The 20,038-nt window shown below is 39.1% G+C and overlaps 1 protein-coding gene across 3 annotated transcripts in view; it reads right to left on the bottom strand.

Annotated features, from left to right (window-relative positions):
- TMEM92 (transmembrane protein 92) overlaps nt 1–20,038 on the bottom strand; it is a 35,277-nt gene that overhangs the window by 7,510 nt on the left and 7,729 nt on the right. For 2 of the 3 annotated variants that reach the window (XR_012677706.1, XM_075177239.1), the window contains exons 1-3: nt 13,938–14,347; nt 4,213–4,232; nt 1,533–1,598 (exon numbers count right to left, since the gene is read on the bottom strand). Coding sequence is in view for 2 of the 3 variants with exons in the window: in XM_075177239.1 (XP_075033340.1) it covers nt 1,533–1,598; nt 4,213–4,232; nt 13,938–14,012 (161 nt within the window). In the remaining variant the exon portion in view is untranslated. Of the gene's footprint in view, nt 1–1,532; nt 1,599–4,212; nt 4,233–13,937; nt 14,348–20,038 lie in introns of those variants that run through there. The other variant, XM_075177240.1, reaches the window with a different exon arrangement.

Here is a 20,038-nt window from a genome sequence, read left to right on the forward strand (position 1 = left end):
AAACAATGACTCGGTAAACACTGGTGAGTAACAGTGAATACATACAATAAATTACATAAGGTGTAATTTAATTTGGAATGGTTATTTGAAAATACACGGTTTACTATTTTCTGATGAGCAATAGTCTCTTTTTATTTGGATTATACAGGTGCTTAAACAGAAAGAAATGCACTTAAAGGATAATGCCACCCAGAATGAATGGAAAGTTTGATCTTTGTCAGGAAATTTCAGGGAAATACTTAAACTGACTAGTAATTTAACTTACTGTTAATGTTTTAGTTAAAAATCTTTATCTATTTTTTAAAAAATGGACGCTGCTAGGCTCATGCGTGGTGAAGAGGAGGAGGAGCTCCATCGCAATCAGAGGGAAGGCAGGGTCCCAAAAATCATTTTTGTGGTTCTGATCAACCACAAGATGATCGACAGTGCAGGCAGCAGTTGTATCACTCTAGCTTAATTGCACAGCACTGGGGTCATGAGTTCGATTCCCGACCATGCCCTTATCTGTGTGGAGTTTGTATGTTTGCCTCGTGCTTGTGTAGGTGTCATCTGGGTGCTCTGGTTTCCTCCCACAATCCAAAAATATACTGGTAGGTTAATTGGCTGCTATCAAATTGACCCTAGTGTGTATGTGTGTTAGGGAATTTAGACTGTAAGCTCCAATGGGGCAGGGACTGATGTGAGTGAGTTCTCTGTACAGTGCTGCGGAATTAGTGGCGCTATATAAATAGCTGATGATGATGACACAGAGAAGGTTTGTTTGCTTTCTTCTTAAAGTTATATTTTTATGTATATACCCCAGCATTTTAACTACATATTTTTGTGACTTTTCAATAATTGTGAGACTATAACCAGGAAATCCAGAATGGTTCTACACAGAACTCCATTCAGAGGTCATCTAAAGATCTGGTCCCACTTATAATACATCCTATGGCACCAATGCTTCTTTAGAGGAAATCGCAGTGCCCTCTATTAGGGTAACAAAAGGATCCCTGAGGGACGGCCATCCAATTGTTGTATGTGGAGAGGTGTACTCCAAAGATGTAGATGAAGTGTTTGCTTTAACCAACTAAACCGGGAATGTGTTCTGGTTTTCACTTTATGTGAGTAGTTTGGTTTTTTTTTTATGTCCCCCCACCCAGGAACATTGTGCCAATTTATAATTGTACAAACGGACAACCTCACCAAGCAAGCCTGATGTTTGCTGTATTTGTCAGCATTGCTCTTGCTTGCCTCATGCTGGCAAGGTTATTAGATAAAGGCATTTCCTGGCACTGGTCTAACACTTAGGGAAAAAGTACACTGGTTATCTTAGGGGGTCAACAAGTACAAGGCTGCAATTACTACAGCGTGCCTCTGCCAGACTTCAGATGAATGATCTTCTGCCAGCAAGAGGAATGTGACATTAACCTGCATTTTAATATAACATATATGTTTGTCTGACGGCTTTGCCAAGCATTGGTCTGGATTGCATCATATATGACAACAATGGACAAAGTTCAAGAAATAAGAATATGGTATAAGGAACTTACCCATACCAGCTGTAGTCCAGGTAGACTTTGTTCTGTGAATCACAACAGGAAAAGCCATCCAGACACCTACACAAGAAACATAATGTAATGTGTGAGTAACACATGACAAAAAAATTAATAAATGATAGATCTGCCATTACAACATGAACAACTCAAATATTGTGCAAAAACAGCCTGGTCCCACACTTACTATTATTTATGAAGCGACAACATATTACGCAGCTCTGTACATTGAGCGGATCATGATGCAAACAACATACAATACTATCAAGCAGTACAATACTCCTGTGCTTCCCATAGAATATTTGGGCTTTGGGACATACAATTGAAGTAAACTCCAACTAGTTATGGAAGAACATAATGGACCTGAGTCATTAAGGAAAGTAAGGCAAAAAAAGGAGTAAGTTCTCTCCTGGACAAAACCATGTTACAATGCAAGGGGTGCAAATTAGTTTATTATTTTGCACAAAAGATAAATACTGGCTGTTTTTTAATCTAGCACTCACATACTTGATAGCTTTATTTTTACACTGAAATTTAAAGTTGATCTAGGACATTCCCTACCCCAACTATAAATCTGTCCCCACATTTTAAATTTACCTCCCCCTCCAATGCAACATGGTTTTGCCCAGATGCAAAGTTACTATTTTATTTTGCTTTGCTCTCCTTAAGGACTCAGGCCCTATTAGTTCTAGAGTTTGGTATGTAAAAGTGAGTTAGTTTGTTTTTAAAACTTTCCATCCTGTTTATTAATGATCACTATAGCAGTCTGACTACCAATGCTATACTAACTTCACAATAAATCCAATGGATTTAACTTTTGTTATTTAATAAAAGTTATTATTTTACATACTAAGCCCTCATGCCCTTTATGTGTTTTTTTTTTTTTTTTATCACTAACACTAATAGGGGTCTATTTATTACGGTTTGGTGATGGGGCTGATTTTCTACTGCAGCAATAAAAAATGATCTATTGCGCGAATCTATTAAAATCTTGCCAACAGCTGCTGAATGATATTCAGCTGCCTCACAGATACTAGCCTGGAGCTCTAACACAACTGAATATTTAAAAATAGATAAATATATTTTTATTTGTTTTAAATATTTTTAACAATTATTTGCCATTGAAAAAAAAAATGCTTTATTCTAAAAATAAAGCATTTTCTCATTCATTTTCTGCTATCTCAACATTAAGAAGGCAAGAACAGAAAAAAGATTGCGTCAGTTCTAAATAGGCAAATCGTATTGCCGGCAGGGAGTAACAGCAGCGATTGCAGTGCTAAAGTCAGCTGTGACCCCAAGATGTATAGGATGAAGCGCTATTTAAAGGTGAAAACTGGCAGAATTAGGGTTTTCCACCCTATAATAAATAGACCCGTAAGTAAGTCCCAATTGTAAAGCGCTACGGAATTTGCTGGCGCTATATAAATAAATGATGATGATGGAAGTACTGAAAGGAGATCTCCAATCTTTCTACTTTTGGGTAAAATTAAATATTAAAACACGGAACTATTCCTGGGAAACTGTATTTACTAGGGAGTTACCTCTGGCACATCCTTAAGCAATCAAATGCCAAGCAGTGTTCTGCCCAGCACCTATTTTCCGGGTGCTTATTTATATAGCGCCAACATATTCCGTAGCGCTTTACAATATATTCACAATTTTCCAGGCACTGTGGCCTGAAAGACAGATTGAGCAAGAGTGGACCAGGGGTAAGTAGCTGAGGAACTAATGGTGTTTTTAGGAAAGTGTCCCCATAATTTACTACTTAGTGTATGGGAGGTTTTATCCAAAAAGTAAAAAGGAGACTGGTCTAAAGTAAAATAACATTATTTAGATTTGTGTTTATAAATACATGCATGATATAGTTTGTTATTTATTTTCTTTTACTAACATGTACACAAAAGCCTACACTTGCACTGGTTTATTACTGAAATTTATGCCAGAGCTGCCTTTATTTCCTTAGTTTTATTTCTCCCTTAGGCAAAATTATAGACAGGTGTTCATTGTGTTGGATACAAACAGAATAATATTTTCAGGAAAGTGTCCCTTTAAGATTGTGTTTCCAGACAAACAGAAAACTGTGCAGTTTATATAATCACTGAGAGCACCATTGTGCAAGACTAAGAGGACAAGAAAATCAGGAGTGTGAGGCCAAATGTTCAGACACAATATTATATCTACAGCATAGGTTATATAAGTAGAAGTTCTAGAGGGATGTTATATGGAGTAACAGGAAGAGTGATAGAGATAAATTATATGGAGTAATAGGAGCAGTTATAAGGAAAAGTTATATGGAGTAATAGGCGTTATAGGGAGAGGTTATATGGAGTAATTGTATAACATCTCCATATAACTACTATTACTCCATATAATCTCTCCCTATATATCCTATTATTCCATATAACCTTGCTCAATGACTGTATAACATCTCTATAAAACTACTGAGTCATTGAGAAAGGTTATATGGAGTATTAGGAGTAATATGGTGAGGTTATACAGAGTAATTGAGAGAGGTTATATGGAGTAATAGGAATTATGTGGAGAGGTTATATGGAGTAACATGAGGGTTATATAGAAAGATCACATGTAATGAGTATACTGAGTAATAGGAGGAGTTGTAGGGAGAAGTCACATAGTATAATAGGAAGAGTAATTTATTGGGATTATATTCACTTACTCTGTGACACGACATGGCATCTGTAAAGAAAAAGTACGGAATAAATAGCAGTATATGTTTAGCAACTCTATACATAGCTTTCAAGTTACAAAAATGCCACTATTTTCCACTTCACCTGCAACGTATCACTATTGCAGAACATTGTTTAATGCATTAGATGAACTGGGACATAGAACTTGTTATGAGCGTTTTGTCGCTATCCAATAACGATTGTCGAATCTCGATTTGTGTTTCCAATGCACAAATATTTATTCTCAAAAAGTAGCAGAATATATTCAAGCAAAATAATAATAAGTACAGGCGTGACTTATCGCAGGCGCTCTGGATCCAGTGAACAGTCTTTCAGTCCTGAAGTCTGTGGTCAAGGTGACTGAACACTACATGAGAGCTACGGCTTATATGCAAACAGAGATACAGTGAAACAATGCAGGTGGTATAGCTTGCTTCTATTGGTCCAGGCATCAGGAGGGTCCAGGGGGTTACACATCATAGGCTGATTCAATCTAAGGAATCCAAAGGTGGGGGTCTCTCTAGGGGATGAGCTCTGTTCTTCCCGCCAAACTCCAATTACAATCAGTCCATTAGCATTTGACAGTTAATATCATATTAAAGGTTTATTCCCTAACATCAATAACTAGAGTATGCAATGTGCGATCTCTTCGCCGAATGCACTGAACAGCTGCTGATGTAAAGGGGATTAATATGATATTAGACATGACATTTCTTTTAACCTGAACCATATGTATCACTAATATGCATATAACTTATAATATTACACATAAACACTACTATATTTCGGCATAAATAACTGTGTTGCAACTACGATTAATGTGTACCATTTTACAAATGTGCGTGTTTGTGCGAATGTATGTAAAAGCGTAAATGCTGTTGTTGCCATGTGTTGCGGCTGGGCACGCCCTTCCACGCCGTAGCGTGCTCTACGCATCTTTTCACACAAAGATAACCAAGTTTTCTCGAATTTAATTTAAATGACTTTATCCAATTTGCTGACTTCGACAAACTATATATTTGTGATATTGGTCACGCACAGATACACAGTTTCTTCTCACAAGCAGCATATCGATCTAAAGAATGTATAATGTTGAAAATGTTTTTCAGAACCTGCATTTTAATAGAATTTTTGTTAAACCCCATTTTGATCCAATCTCATGCCAGATACAAAGCATAGTAATCCCAGATGTTGTCATTCAGGTCAGCATTCTCCAAGCTCACCAAGTGCAGCTTAATAACTATGTAGTTAATCAGGAAAGATTGGCAGTCGGGATATATGTGTGTAATATATATATATATTATATATATATATATATATATATATATATACATACACACATATATACATACACACACACATACATATACTTTACATGTGATGTTGTGTATATACAAATAAATGTAAGGCTTTGTTTGGCATACATACACACATACTTCTGTATGTACAAAATATATCAGGCAAATCTAAAATATTTTTTAATGGTATTTAAAGTACAGTTTGGTGTTATAACAAGTAATTAAAAGTGTGCATATATAAATATATACACAATAGTATGGATGTTTATACACAGGTTTGTGACAAACAAAAATATGGTATTTGTATATGTTGATAATAAAAGAGGCTCATTTTTTTAGCCTCTTAAAAAGATTTTCCCACATATTTGTTTCCTAGTGTGTTGCCAATCTTTGAAAATATGGTTACTGATAAATTTATAAAAATAACTGACAGGCATAATTTTTACTAACACATTATTATTCTATATTAGAGATGAGTGAGGCTGAATCTCACACTCATCACATCCTTGCCAACTCTCCCGGAATGTCCGGGAGACTACCGAATTCTGGGGCAGGAATGGTGGCTAAGTGGTTAGCACTTCTGCCTTACAGCACTGGGGTCATGAGTTCAATTCCTGATCATGGCCTTATCTGTGTGGAGCTTGTATGTTCTCCCCGTGTTTGCGTGGGTTTCCTCCGGGTGCCCCGGTTTCCTCCCACACGCCAAAAACATACTGGAAGGTTAATTGGCTGCTATCAAAATTGACCCTTGTCTGTGTGTGTCTGTGTGTTAGGGAATTTAGACTGTAAGCCCCAATGAGGCAGGGACTGATGTGAGTGAGTTTTCTGTTCAGCACTGCGGAATTAGTGACGCTATATAAATAGTGATGATGACTCCCGGGAGAGCTGGAAATTCTCCCGCATTTGCCCACTTCCTAGTGAAGTGATTTTGAGCCTCCATGATGCGATTCTCAGAGAATCGCATCATTTTGGGCCGCCCCCTGTGGTAAAATTACATGTTTACGTCATTACATCATGGGCGGGGCAAAAATGACATGATCTGCCAAGCCCCGCCCCCTCACACCCACCTCCCCACAAAGATTCCCGGAGGCTAACCCGGAAAGGTTGGCAACTATGAGTCATCTAATTCAGCTAATAAGCTGTTTCACAGAACTGCACAGTTTCAGTAAAACAATCTTTGAGCTTTGCATGATGCTTTTTATTCACCCTCTTTCCTTTTTCTCTATTTTATATATAAAAAAATAGTCATAACTGAAAGAAGCAAATTATACAAATCTAGAACAAAACAGTGCCCAGAGTTTAAAGGAACGGTATTCACGACATCACACAATCTCAAAGTCATTGGTGCGACACTTTCTGCGTGGTATCGTAGTGTCTAAAGGGGTTCCAATTTTTCCTGCCATCTACTTTCAATGTCAGTTAATTAACTAATGGTTGGCAAACCTTCCTCTCCCAACTTTAACTTTTAAAATAAAAGAATCTATAAAGACTAGCCATTATTATGTTATATATACACATTATTCAGAGCCGACAGCTACCACTGCAGCCCTGGTCTGCTGCTGAATGCTGGCTGTAAGCTGTTATGGTTACAATGTTCAACGTAGGTGTTTGACGTAGTTCACAGGTATTTGTTCCCTGTGCTTTTCTGACATACTTGTGTGACTGATACTTGCTTTAATGTGATTGGACATTATAATATTAACTATACTCTATTGTCAAGTATAGTATTAGGATAATAATATAATTACAGTATAGTAGATAGCATTTAATCAGCTAGTTGTGTCATGTATAATAACAGCCTTCAGCCGTGACCTGGCACAAGTGCAGAGCCTGTATCAGCGTAGTATAGCCATTATATAATAAATCTGCCAGGTCTTTAGTATTAAAATAAAAAGCTCTCTAAAAAAGGGGCGAGATAGGGTAAAATCCCCCTTAAGCAAGCCATAGGCTGTGGATATGTCATACTAAGGCAGTATATTAGATGAAAAAAGGAAATGTTATATTTAGTTGAGGGGTATGTCCAAATGTGGTAGCTGGCAAAACTTTGAGATGACATTTTTATTTTTTCTGACATTTGCATCCTTCTCATGGAGCACAATCCATAAAATGTCCCGCAAAGCATCTGCAAAGACAAACAAGTGTGTGTGTGCCCCAAAGCATGTGCTTAGCAGATAAATTAGCAGCAATTGTACTTAAAATTTGCTCCTCCGGGTCCTAAATGAGCCACATTCAGGGGTGATTTTAGTTTGATATGTTTGACAAGTTGGCACTAGTTTGGCAAAATACTCACAAAAATAATTAACATAAGGTTTTTCACAGTGGTGGAAGTGGGCTGGTATAGGGTGGAATGTCATACCAACATTTCACTTACTGCCTTCATTGTAAATCTATCAATTTCCATTCTATTTTATTTTACATACTTCCAGTTCGTCCACTGGTTTTACATGTATTCATCTAAGAAATTACATTGTTCCATTCTATCGGGTCTATATATTAAATTGCGATCAGTCATTTCTCCTGTAAAATGGCGATCGCAAAATGTATCAAGGGTTTTTGGGAGTAGAAATCAAAGATTTCTCCTGCCATAGACTACTTAAAGTAGTAGGAGGCCTATGTATTAATCACTTTTTAGGATATATATTTTATACAAATTAAGCAGTTCTCCCCATGTCTGCGTGAGTTTCCTCCAGGTGCTCCGGTTTCCTTCCATATTCCAAAAACATACTGGTAGGGTAATTGGCTGCTGTTAAATTGCCCTTAGTCTCTCTCAGTGTGTGTGTGTGTGTGTGTGTTAGGGGATTTAGATTGTAAGCTCCAATGGAGCAGGGACTGATGTGAATGAGTTCTCTGTACAGCGCTGCGGAATTAGTGGCGCTATATAAATAAATAGATGATGATATGGCAATGTTTTTTAGCCATCTTCATTGCATTGTGTTCTGATTACACTTTTTTAGAATGAGTGGTGGTGGTTAGAACTTATTGCTGCACATTAACTATTCTTAGATTATTTGTTATAGCCTGATTTTCTGTCATGTCTTTGGGTGGGGTATGAGTGTGCGAACAAGTAAATTTCGACAACAGTTAGAACAACATGTTAATGGCGACTGCTGTAATTCCAGAAATGGAGAAAAAAAACAGACTTGTTTAAAAAAAAAGTGACATACAAGAATTCCGAGAAAATAACATACAGGCACTGAGATTTATGTCACTTCAAAGGGCGACACTTACATTGCTGCTATTAAGGGGGCATTGCAAGGACCTGATGGCTGTATAATGTTTTAGGAAAAACTACCACCAAAGTCTTTTGTCTGGTCTTTATATCTAAAGTTGTTTGCAGGTTTTTTTTTTTAGGCATCTGGATTGGTTATATGTTAAGTTGCTTAGCCATGGGTTTTTATGGTAGCTGCTCTTTAAAACATACATATTACGGTCCATAGGTTTGCAAAACGCTTTGGAATTTGAGACTTTGATATAAAGAGGGAGATTCAATTGAACCCAATGTGGCTCTACAAAGACACATTGATGTGATGTCTGGAAAGAAATCCTAGCTCATTTTATCCCGCTCTCCATAGAGGTGCGTAGAAAAATAAGCAGAGATTCCTCACCGTAATAGGCGGCAATGTGTGCAGCCAGACATTGCGGTGATCTCTAGCGGCACATCATGTTGAATTGCATCTTCCCCATAGTGTTAGATCTAGGAAGTTAAAGCAACAATTTCACATAGAAGTTATTTTTCTTTAAATAGCTAGTTAAGTATCTTTTAAGAACACATCTGATATTCTTTTTTCTTGGCTGTCCTCCTACAAATCATTATATCCTTTCCAAAATCTCTCTGCAGACAAGTTTTTACCAATAACACACACAGACTCATTGCTCTCAGCATGTTATGTAAAAGCAGAGGGAGGAGAAAGTGGAGACAGTGCAGACAGAAATCAAATGGACATTCCAAAGCCTCTCTGCTCGCAACATCATGTGTCGTGTGCCTGTGGTTGCCATGGTATTCACATGACACTGTGGAAACTGTGCAGAATTATAAATAATTAATAGCAGCCTGAAGAAACAAACTAAGGAAAAATTGTAATTGCCAAACTTCTTATTGCCCGCCAATGATTTATGTTGAAAATACACACCTAAAGATTTCTCCTGCCATAACCCACTTAATGTTTCTTAATGCAATCCCCATAGATTAATATGGGGACTGCGAAGCTCTGCAATGCATTATGCTGTGAAAAGCTTTGCTTTTCGCAGAAAGGCAACACCATCTCAGAATGGCATTACCTGTCATTTTCTATGGGATCCAGTTGAAGCCTCTCTGGCTTCGCTGGATCCCTCACTGTGGAAGTGCTATGCGCATGCACATAGCACTTCCTCCTTTCACCGGCAGTGCTAGGCTGCCAGTAAACAGAAAAAAAATTTCGGGGGTCACTTCACCACGGGGCATTTTAGCGGCGTTTAAATATGCATCGCTGCAATCTATAGCGAAACATATTTACTGCCACTTCATTATATTAATACATAGACCCCTATGTTAGAGTACACCCCTGTCCCGTTGATACTCTTACCAGACACAAAGTGAGTATGGTTGGCAGGTGGAGCATAAGGTTGTAGACAGTTCATAATGAGAATAAAATATCACTAATTATGGTTGCCTGTACCATAGAGGACACACTGTTTAAGAAGCAGTAGTAATGCCAGTCGTTTGTGTTTTATCATTTCTTATTATTTGTTCTATGCAAATACATTTTATATAGTCTACCTTAACTACTTGTTCATTCTATTTTTTTTATTTTTTTTATTTTTAAGGCTGGTGGAGGGAAAAAATAACCGAACTATAGTTACAATTCACCAATCCCTTCTTCTGAGTATAGAGATATCTGCATTGTACTCAAACCCCCATTTAAAGAGACAGAAACATATGTTTTCTTTTGTGGAGTCATATTGCCAGCACCTATAGTTCCAGTGCAAGCAGTATCTTATGGCATCTGATGTATAAACTATTATTAGATCCTAATTACAGGTATTGATGTTAGTATAGAGCAAAATCCTGCCCATTGCCAAGGTTGTCTCAACAGTAATTAAGTCAGCACAGGTAGTTGGATTTGGAAAATAAGTAGGAAGAACAGTAGCATATCATTATGTACTGGGTACAATCGGTTGGTTTGTGTGGAACTTCAGACTGCTCAGACGAATGTCAAATCTTAGGGGCCGGTACTCAGGCAAAGCTGGCCTGCAACATTTTCATTACATGGGTTTGTCAGATAAGTGCAAGTAAGGAAGCAAATTCTATCAGAATCTGTACACAATTTGTAGTGCATGGTATATACACCCTTACTTGTCAGTGCTGCTTTTGATAACGGTTATCAGCGGGTTTGAATAGATGCAAGTGTGTTTATTATGTTAGATGGTGGCATATGGTTGTGTGTGCCTCACAACCAATCATATGCTGCCTTCTACGGCAGCCATTGCCCTCTCCTCTTTCCAAAAGTGCCTCCAGTAGCTGTCTAAAGCAGTATTGATGAAGACCTGCACAACGGCAGCAAGGGAGGAAGGTGTTTAAAAGCTGCAGTTTTTTTGTTTTTCATTTAAAAGCAAGTTAAGTACATTTTAAGCCTGCATCTCACGATAATTATTCTTAGCTATACTTCTACAGATCACCATCTCCTTTTCAAAATCTCTAAAGTGAAAACAGGTATGGCTGCCAGACAGACCCGCAGACCCTCTAAAAGTCATGTCACATGACAGATTGAGACTCTCACACCCTAAATTAGTCATGAGAGGGCAAAGGGGGAGGCAGGGGTTCAGGGGGAGTATTTCACAACAAAAATGAGCTCAGAGGGGCAATTTAAAGCACACTTACCTACTTTCTAGAATCTTTTTTCCGGAAGAGGGGCGTGACTGGAGGGCGTGGTGCAGTGAATCGCGTCATTTTGGCCCCGCCCCAAAAATGCCGTTTTGACGTGGGGGCGGGGTCAAAATGACGCGATTCACCGCGAACCGCGTCAGTTAGTGGTGGCTGTAGCGGGATCCGGGAGATTTGCCAGATCTCCCGGGAGTCCGTGAGACTGACCAGAATTTCGGGAGTCTCCCGGACATTCCGGGAGAGTTGGCAAGTATGTTCTAAAGCCCATTCCCTCACTACATCATGTGCCATGTGACACTGATTGCCATGGTAGTCTACAGAATTATAAATTATTACTAGCACTCTGAGGAAACAAACAACAAAAATGTAAATACCAAACTGCTTCTTATAGCCTGCTGCAGTGATTTATGTTAAAAAAAAAAAAAAAATTAAAAAAATTTTTTTTCAAGGCATTGCGCATTTAAGTTCTAGGTACATGACTTGGTTTTCTAATTGATAATATAAGCCCAAGTTGTATCCATCTACAAAATTCTAATAACCTTATTATAATATAATGGTAAACATAACCTCATGGTACATATATTCAAGGAAAGTGAATTGAAAAGTCAAGTTGGCAATCTAGGAAAAAGTGTGTAGTAATCTTTATGCTTAATATGACACAGTAGCACCGGTAACCTCACATATAATGATATATGAGAAACATACCTAAATCACGTGTATTAGCATAGCAGTTTTCAAGATAAATTGGTTACAGCAAAGATAAGATTACGAACCTTGTCTAATCAATGACGTTCTTGTGTAGTTTATTTACAGTAAACCTCTAGCACAGCAACACATACAAGCATATGTTTATAAAATATAAAGTTACAAACATAAAGTACCTGAGCAAATGTATGTGTTCGTGTTCATCAGAGTATGACAACAACAGGATGCAAGTGCAGAATCTTGTGCGTTCATGTTTTGGTTTGCAGGACAGGCTTGGGCAACCGAAGGATCTTCAGCTTTTTTTAAAACTACATGTCCCAGCATGACCTGGCTGACTTTGCTTACTTGTGATGCATTTTCTTTATAAATTAAACTATTGCATTATACACCGAATAATTGTGATCTAGAGAGTGCGGTATACAAAAGATTGAATTGAATCGAACAATTAAAATTGACACTTCCGTTTGCCCTCGCATGAAGATATTTTCATCTAGGGACATAGTATTAATGGGACATAGGATATCTGATGGTATTTTGTTAGGTCACTCAATCATGCCAATGATTGTTTTCAATCGGTAAAGTAATATATTGAGCCTGATTCACAGTGGAACACAAGTGTAAGCGTAATTTGCCATTGGAAAAGTTAACCGCAAGTGTATTCTGTCATATTCAGAGCTGAAGATGTTTCTAGTTCTGAATGAGTAGCAGACACTAGACCCACCCAGTGTTCCCTCTAAGCTGAGCAATCTGGAAATGATAGAGTTAAACCTGTATCTTACTAGGAAACATCCTGCAGACTGTGAATGCAAACCTTTCGGGTGGAGCCCTCATTAGAGTGACCTTTTAACTCTTTCCTTTCCAGATTGCTCATCTTAGAGGGAACACCGGACCCACCCCTCAGGCACTTACGTCCAACTTGTGAACATGTGCAAAAACCTTTTATTTTAGAATTTACCAAAGCAATTGCTATGAAGAATTATTGAAACTTGAATAACCTAGCTATTACAAAAGGAAGAACTTCCCGACATGCGTCCAAATATAAATACATTTTGTTTTATCTTTGCTACAATGTGCTCGGTAAATCGTAATCTACGGTTGACCGACTACTAACGTCTCAACAAGCGTCTGCAAAATTATTTGCAAACCTCTAATTAGAAGCGGTTTGCTAACTTGGGTGCTCATCATCATTATCGGCTACTTACACCTGTCCCTGACAACCCACCGTATATGTCTGGATCCATACGTAATTCCTCAAATACACCATTACTGTACATTACTTACATTATAACATACCTTCCCTCCCCTGTCCTAAGTGCCAAAAAACATTGCATGACTGAAAATCATTTTACAACCGAATTGAGGTGGCTAGCATGTGTGTGCTGTTCTCAGGTGCATCCAATACACTGAGAATAGATTAATGTATATTATGTGTTACTATTCAGCATTTTACTATCTGGAAAAACACTAAATCATTTGAATATTGATTAGCTTATTATGAGCACCAGTTTTTCTTTCTATACCAGCCTTTTGTAGTAAGAAAAGGTATGCAAATAACTATTGTTCTCTATTCCCACATCCCTAATGTGTCAAACATTATGTTGAGCTAATGTTTACTATACAACTTGTAATGTTTAGTATACCTTCCCTAATGTTTACCAAAGCTTTGTAAGGTATTTGTCTTTCTATACTTGTGTGTGACTTATGCCAGAGAGGGTGCAGACCTTGGCAAGGACACAGAACCCTGACTTGTTGTAGTGTCTCTGTGTGTGTGCGCTATTTTGTGAAGGGTTGCAGGACATGTGTGCGTTACACAGCTGGTGTATATATGTATATGAGGAGTGTCATTCCTTACCGATGCGCTGACAGGTACTAGACTGCTGGCCAGGATCTTTGTATAGATGTTCCGGTAGAAGGAGCATGTTGCCATGTCTGATTATCTCGGTGGTCTCCTACACGCTCCCTAGGTCCTGGTCACTTCTTCAGCCTCACGCTCTGTTTCTCTCCTGCACTTTTTGCCCTGTCCTGCTCACATCCTCTCCGGTCTTTATACTGTCTGTGTCTCTTCCTTTCTCCTCCTTATACATTAGGTCTCCACCCACCTCCTGTATCCTAACTTCTTGCAGTCTCTCCGCTCAGTTACTGCCTCAGTCTGACCCTCACTGCCCTTCTTCTGTTCCTGGTTGACACCTTCCTCCTCTGTCAGCTCAGCCTTCTTCTCACCTCCCATTTCTCTGCTACACCTCCTCTTCTGTCACTGCAGTTCTTGTACACCTGTCCTGTCTTTATGCTGCGTTAATCCATCTTCCGATCTCTCCCCCTCTTACTATGAGATACCCAGGAAGCGCTCGGGTACTTTTACATTTGTGTTTCAGGTATGGTCCACTTGGAGCTGATGTACTACAGTTCAAAGAAATTGCAATTTGTTTTAAAGTAATTTGTTAAAGAATATGGATAAATTCAATTTGGTTAGGTTCAGTTTATATGTCATACCCAACAACCTCCTTTGGAATTCTCTATGTACCATCTATTTTTGACCTTTTTTAGTCTTGTATTAATAATATTTCTCCCCTCCTTATTGTTTATGTTTTTATGTGCTAATTTTTTATAATATGACCAATGGTCTGCATTTATCTTTATACCTCTTTATTAGTTCACCTGCTATTTTGCAAGCTGTTTTTTCCTGTCACTGACTCTCTGCTCCTACCTTCTAGGGATAATTATCATAATTCGCCCTGCCTGCCAAGAGTAAATGGGTATGAGGGGGCAGCACGCGTCCTGTTGTTCACTGAAGTTGGAGAGAGGGGTAATATAACTTTATTTAATATACTTTTATTGATATCTGTGTATGAGGTGCCAGAGATGGGCAAACGTGTTTGTGCCATGTTCCTGGTAATTGGTTTGACTGTTTAATACAGTTGACATTTTGGTACTGGCAGTATGCCTGACAATGTGGCTGACAGTGTGACTTTATAATAGTGTTGCTGTTCTCAGTATATGTTCTAATTATGTAGGCATGGACAGGGGCACTGTGCTACTTTTTATATTCTTGCCAAAGTGCTTGTGGCCTTGTGTAGAATAGCACAAAGCGCGTATGGCATCAAAGCTTTAATAGACCACCCGAACTATAGTTGTGGGACTCTAACAATAAGTAATTTTATTTAAGCAGACATACATGCAATAAATAGCGTAAATGAGCTCCAAGGCACATCAAATACATTAAATCAGGACAATTTTCCTACTATATATTCAGTGTTCGATCTGTATACATGTAATAATGCTCCCTTCTCAGTGCTGATATGGCAGAAAGGTTAAGCCAAATATCCTAAGTCTACAGATTTTCAAGAAATTAAACCCCATTGCTACAACAGAGTCTTTATTTTCCTGTTCTGAGAGTCAATGTTTAGTTCCTTGTACCTTTAATACGTCGACTCCAGTCTGCATATGTAAGCAGGGTCGAATTAACCCGAGGTCTAACTGGGCTACAGCCCAGGGGCCTCAGGCATCCAGGGGGGCCTTGACAGAGCTCAGCAACATTATTGATCAATGCTGCTGAGCCTGTCACTGTTGTCCTTCCGCGGTGCTCAGTAATCTCCATACTGAGGAGATCTCGTGAGAGTGTCATTAGTGGACTCTGGAAGAGATGTGAAAAGATATGTAGCTCTAAATTAAAAATATATCACATTCAGTGACATAGGCATATTGTTCTATGCAAAATATGTTAAAGTTGCTATTTGTGATCTTCTTGCTTATCTTGTATTAAAATGCTTAACAGTTGCTAACATAACTATAGACCGTTAGTTTTAACCTTAACACTTATGTAATGCAATAAAAGATACCATACCGACTTGTTGGCAATTATCTCTTCTTTATTGAAACTAACTGTTCTCTGGTATGGTGGCAGGGAAACACTCCCACCATACTCGGTCTTGTCGATATCCCAAGTGCACTCTTGTAGTTTAACCTTAACTCGGACAACAATCCCCAGGCATTCTGGAACCCGAACCTCTTTGGCCTGATCGTAATGCACCACAAGCCAGCCCAAAGGAGCTGTACTTGCACAAACTTCAGCAACCTTGCATATCCTATACCATGTTCTCCTGCCACGCGTAAGGTTGAACCAGCCGCAGGACCCTAGTCCATGCACCAAGAGGCTCCAAATACCTCTGGGGCTGAACCAGCACACCTGTACCATACCATGGCCTGCGCACCAAGTGGCCCAACATACCTCCGGGACTAAACAAGCACACCCGTACCATCCCACAAGCCCATGCACCAAGTGGCTCCAAATATCTCTGGAACTGAACCAACACACCTGTACCATACAACGGCCCTTGCACCAAGTGGCCCGTTTACCTCAGGGCCTGTACCAGTACTATGCCACGGCTGGCACACCAATTGACCCACCATACCGACAGGGCCATTCCAGCACACCTGTATCATACCATGGCCCGTGCACCATGGCTCATCATACCTCTGGGCCTGTACCAGTACCCATACTTGGAGAACCAGGTCCATGCACCAAATGGTCCATCCGGGAAGGTTACACACCGCAACCAATTAGCGAACACTGGATCCTAGGATTTGGGAATGGGAGGGAGGGATGCTTTCCAGGAACCAAGAGAGCTAACTGACTCCTCACTCCTAATACCTGTTTCCTTGTTCCTGCCCCCATATGACACTTTCCCAGGCATCACCATACCTTCCCTGCTTTATTAACCCTGAGTGATCCAAATCGTTATGCACGCAAACCTCAGCTTTTAATCTCCAGCAGGCTTAGTCTATCTCTCAGTTCTAAATCTTGTTAATATTTGTACTAATTTATTTCTAGTATATTATTTGAAGGACATGTTTGTTATATACCACTAATATTAGAATTGAAATTTGCTGATCTTTAATATACCTCCATCACCTCTTATATGCACCCTAAACTGGCAATCACTGGACTGCTTAATGTGCAGTTGTCACCACACACAAAAAGGGCAACTATCTTGTGTAAGGGGGTACAGCCTATCAATTCACCATTAACCAGTAACTTTAGTAAGGCTTAACCAGGTTACCACTTCTCATAACTGCAGTGAGATTCAACGGGCCTGGTTCATTAAAGAAAGTAAAGCAAAAAAAAATATTGCTATAATGCCAGCCATTAAAATCATACTGGAAAAAAAATCTGGGTGTCACGAACGCCCAGCCTGCCCCAGATACAGCAATCTGAACAGTTGGCCATGACTAGCGTCACCTTAGTCACTTGGCAATGAATACACCTTTTCTGCCACAATAAAGTATTTATTATGGTGTCCTTATGTTCACCAGAACCACTTAAAAATGTTTTACACTTAAATCACATACACATGTAGCATGAGTCTCCCTGGGCTTTGTAAGTTCACAAAGAATCACGGAGAATACACTAGATTAAATTTATTTAATCTGAAAAATGTTTCCAAGGCTTATCTACAAAATTAATAACAAGACATACAATATGTTTACACAAATGAGTTTCAGAAAATACAATAGGAAATAAAATCAGAGTAACTACTTACTAGGTAGACTTGATGTGTGTGAGGGAACACAAAGGATGAAGATGGGACATTTCAGTCTTGATAGACTCCCTCATGAAAATGCACACAGTAATGTCTAAATCAGAAGATTTTAAACCCTTCTTACAGGCTCTTCACCACCACCTTAGAAATTACACTTTCAATTAAGTCAGATTATTTCCCAAAATGACACAGAGCTTTCCAAAGTAAATTATCTATAATTAAGATATATGTTTGGGCCCCTCAGAGAATCTCTCACCTCTGCTCTGCTTGAGTTACATAATATATTCACATGATCATACATGAATTCAACAGAAAAATAACAATCAGCAATTAGATATACTACATAGTCATCACACAGGGTATTAATAGACACATGTAACATGCCTTGAAACACTCTATAGCTATACCCTGTATCAATAACTCTGTAGTTAATCTATTACTCACTTTTGTAGTACAGGTTGCAAAATGAAAGCTAACATCCGTTTGCTATGACATCATTCGTGAATATTGTGCTCTATTATTAAATAAACCACTCTGTGCTAAAGTCTGGAGGCATTAACCAGATGTTCTTTGCTTCTGATTTTCAAACCAATAATTGTGTCATTTATGATGGGTACCTTTGATTCACTGTTTTTGCTAAAATATTGTGAAGTGCAAAGTAATAAACCATCAATTATATTTATTGCATTATTTTGTACCTAATTTTCAAACAATATTATATTATTTGGAAAACAATACTTAAAGGACCTTTAATCCACAAAACTGACATTTCAGGTATAAACCATTGAGGTAAAATAAATTGTTCAGTGTTACCTTCACATTCCACTGCAGCTCTGTTAAAAGGTAATCTATAAACTCCCACTTCATTATAAGCAGCTGTAGCTCCTATCACATCTTTAGTACAGCGTCCTATTTAGATGTGATGTAGGTCAAAATGTTGAGTCTACAGGAATTTGAGTTGCGGTGATATCACATGACCTGCTGCTGTGTTTGTCTTCACATATCCCTGCATTTCTAACAAGCAATTCTGCTAAATTAGCAGTCACTATCTGCATAATTAGAACTCATCCCTTCCTTTGGCCTCCAGTATCACCTCTGTTGACAACACTCAACTGTGCCTCTTATCTACTGATCTCCCCTTCCCTCCTCTTGGGTGTCCAGTTGCCTCCTGGATGTCCTTACACATTCTCAAACCTAACATGGCCAAAACTGAACTAAATGTCTTCCCTCATCAAGAGTGTTATTCCCTTCTGACCTCTCTATCACTGTTGACAACATCACTATGTCCTCTGTTCCCACACTCCACTTCCTGGGTGTCATTCTTGAATTCTCCTTCGCCCCCCACACTCAATCTTTTGCCTAATCCTGATGCTTCCAGCTCTGCAACATCATTCATATCAGACCCTTCCTCTCCCAGGATGCCACAGAAACTCTTATCCACTCGTTGATCATTTTTTGTCTCGACTACTGCAACCGTCTAACTACTGGCAACCTCCCCTGCCATCTCGCTCCACTTCAATCGATTGTTAATTCTGCAGCTAGACTTATCTTCCTCTCCTCTCTGACAAGCCTTACAATGGTTCCCCTTCCCCTACAGAATCCTCTTCAAACTCCTCACCCTCATGTACAAGGCCCTCTCCAACTCCACTGCTCCGTACATCTCCAACCTCATCTCCATACATACTCCCTCCCGCCCTATCTGGTCAGGCCAATGACCGACACATTTCCTCCCCTCTGGTAAGAGGGAAGGAAATGCTCCTGTGCTGCCCCCCACAACTGGAACCATCTCCCTCGTTCTATCAGACTATCCTCTAGCCTGTATAGCTTCAGACGGTCATTGAAGACCCACCTGTTCATAAAAGCCTACCAATCCTTTGCTTAACCATTTCATCATGTAGTACACCTCACTCTGTTCCATCCTTCATCTCTCCCACTCTTGTTTGTTGCCCTCAAATCTGCTTATATTTGCTACCCTCATGTGTCAACCCTTTGTCTGCTCCTTTCCCTTTAGATTGTAAGCTCTATTGAGCAGGGCCCTCTTCCCTCCTGTTCTCATCACCTACTCCATGGGCTCTCTGCCTCTTGACTCCATTGTCTTTGCAATTCTTTCAGTGGCTCTAATACTGTCAGTTGTGCCCATGCTAATGGGCACACGTTTCAACTTGTGCTAAATATACCACTTGCATTCTATTATAGTTGTAGTGTTATTTATTTATTTGTTTACTGTATTGTATTTATTATTATTATTAATTTTTATTTATAGGGCGCCACAAGGTGTCCGTGGCGCCGTACAGGGACAAAACGAATTACAATACAAGGTGACACAGCACAGTACAGTAAACAGTAAGCACAGTAACTCAGTAAGCTCAATGCACAGCTAGTGAGGGCGGGGAAAGGGGGAGGGAGGATCGGCAAA

Source organism: Mixophyes fleayi, chromosome 6 (genome assembly GCF_038048845.1).
Source record: "Mixophyes fleayi isolate aMixFle1 chromosome 6, aMixFle1.hap1, whole genome shotgun sequence".
NCBI classification, from domain to species: Eukaryota; Metazoa; Chordata; class Amphibia; order Anura; family Limnodynastidae; genus Mixophyes; species Mixophyes fleayi.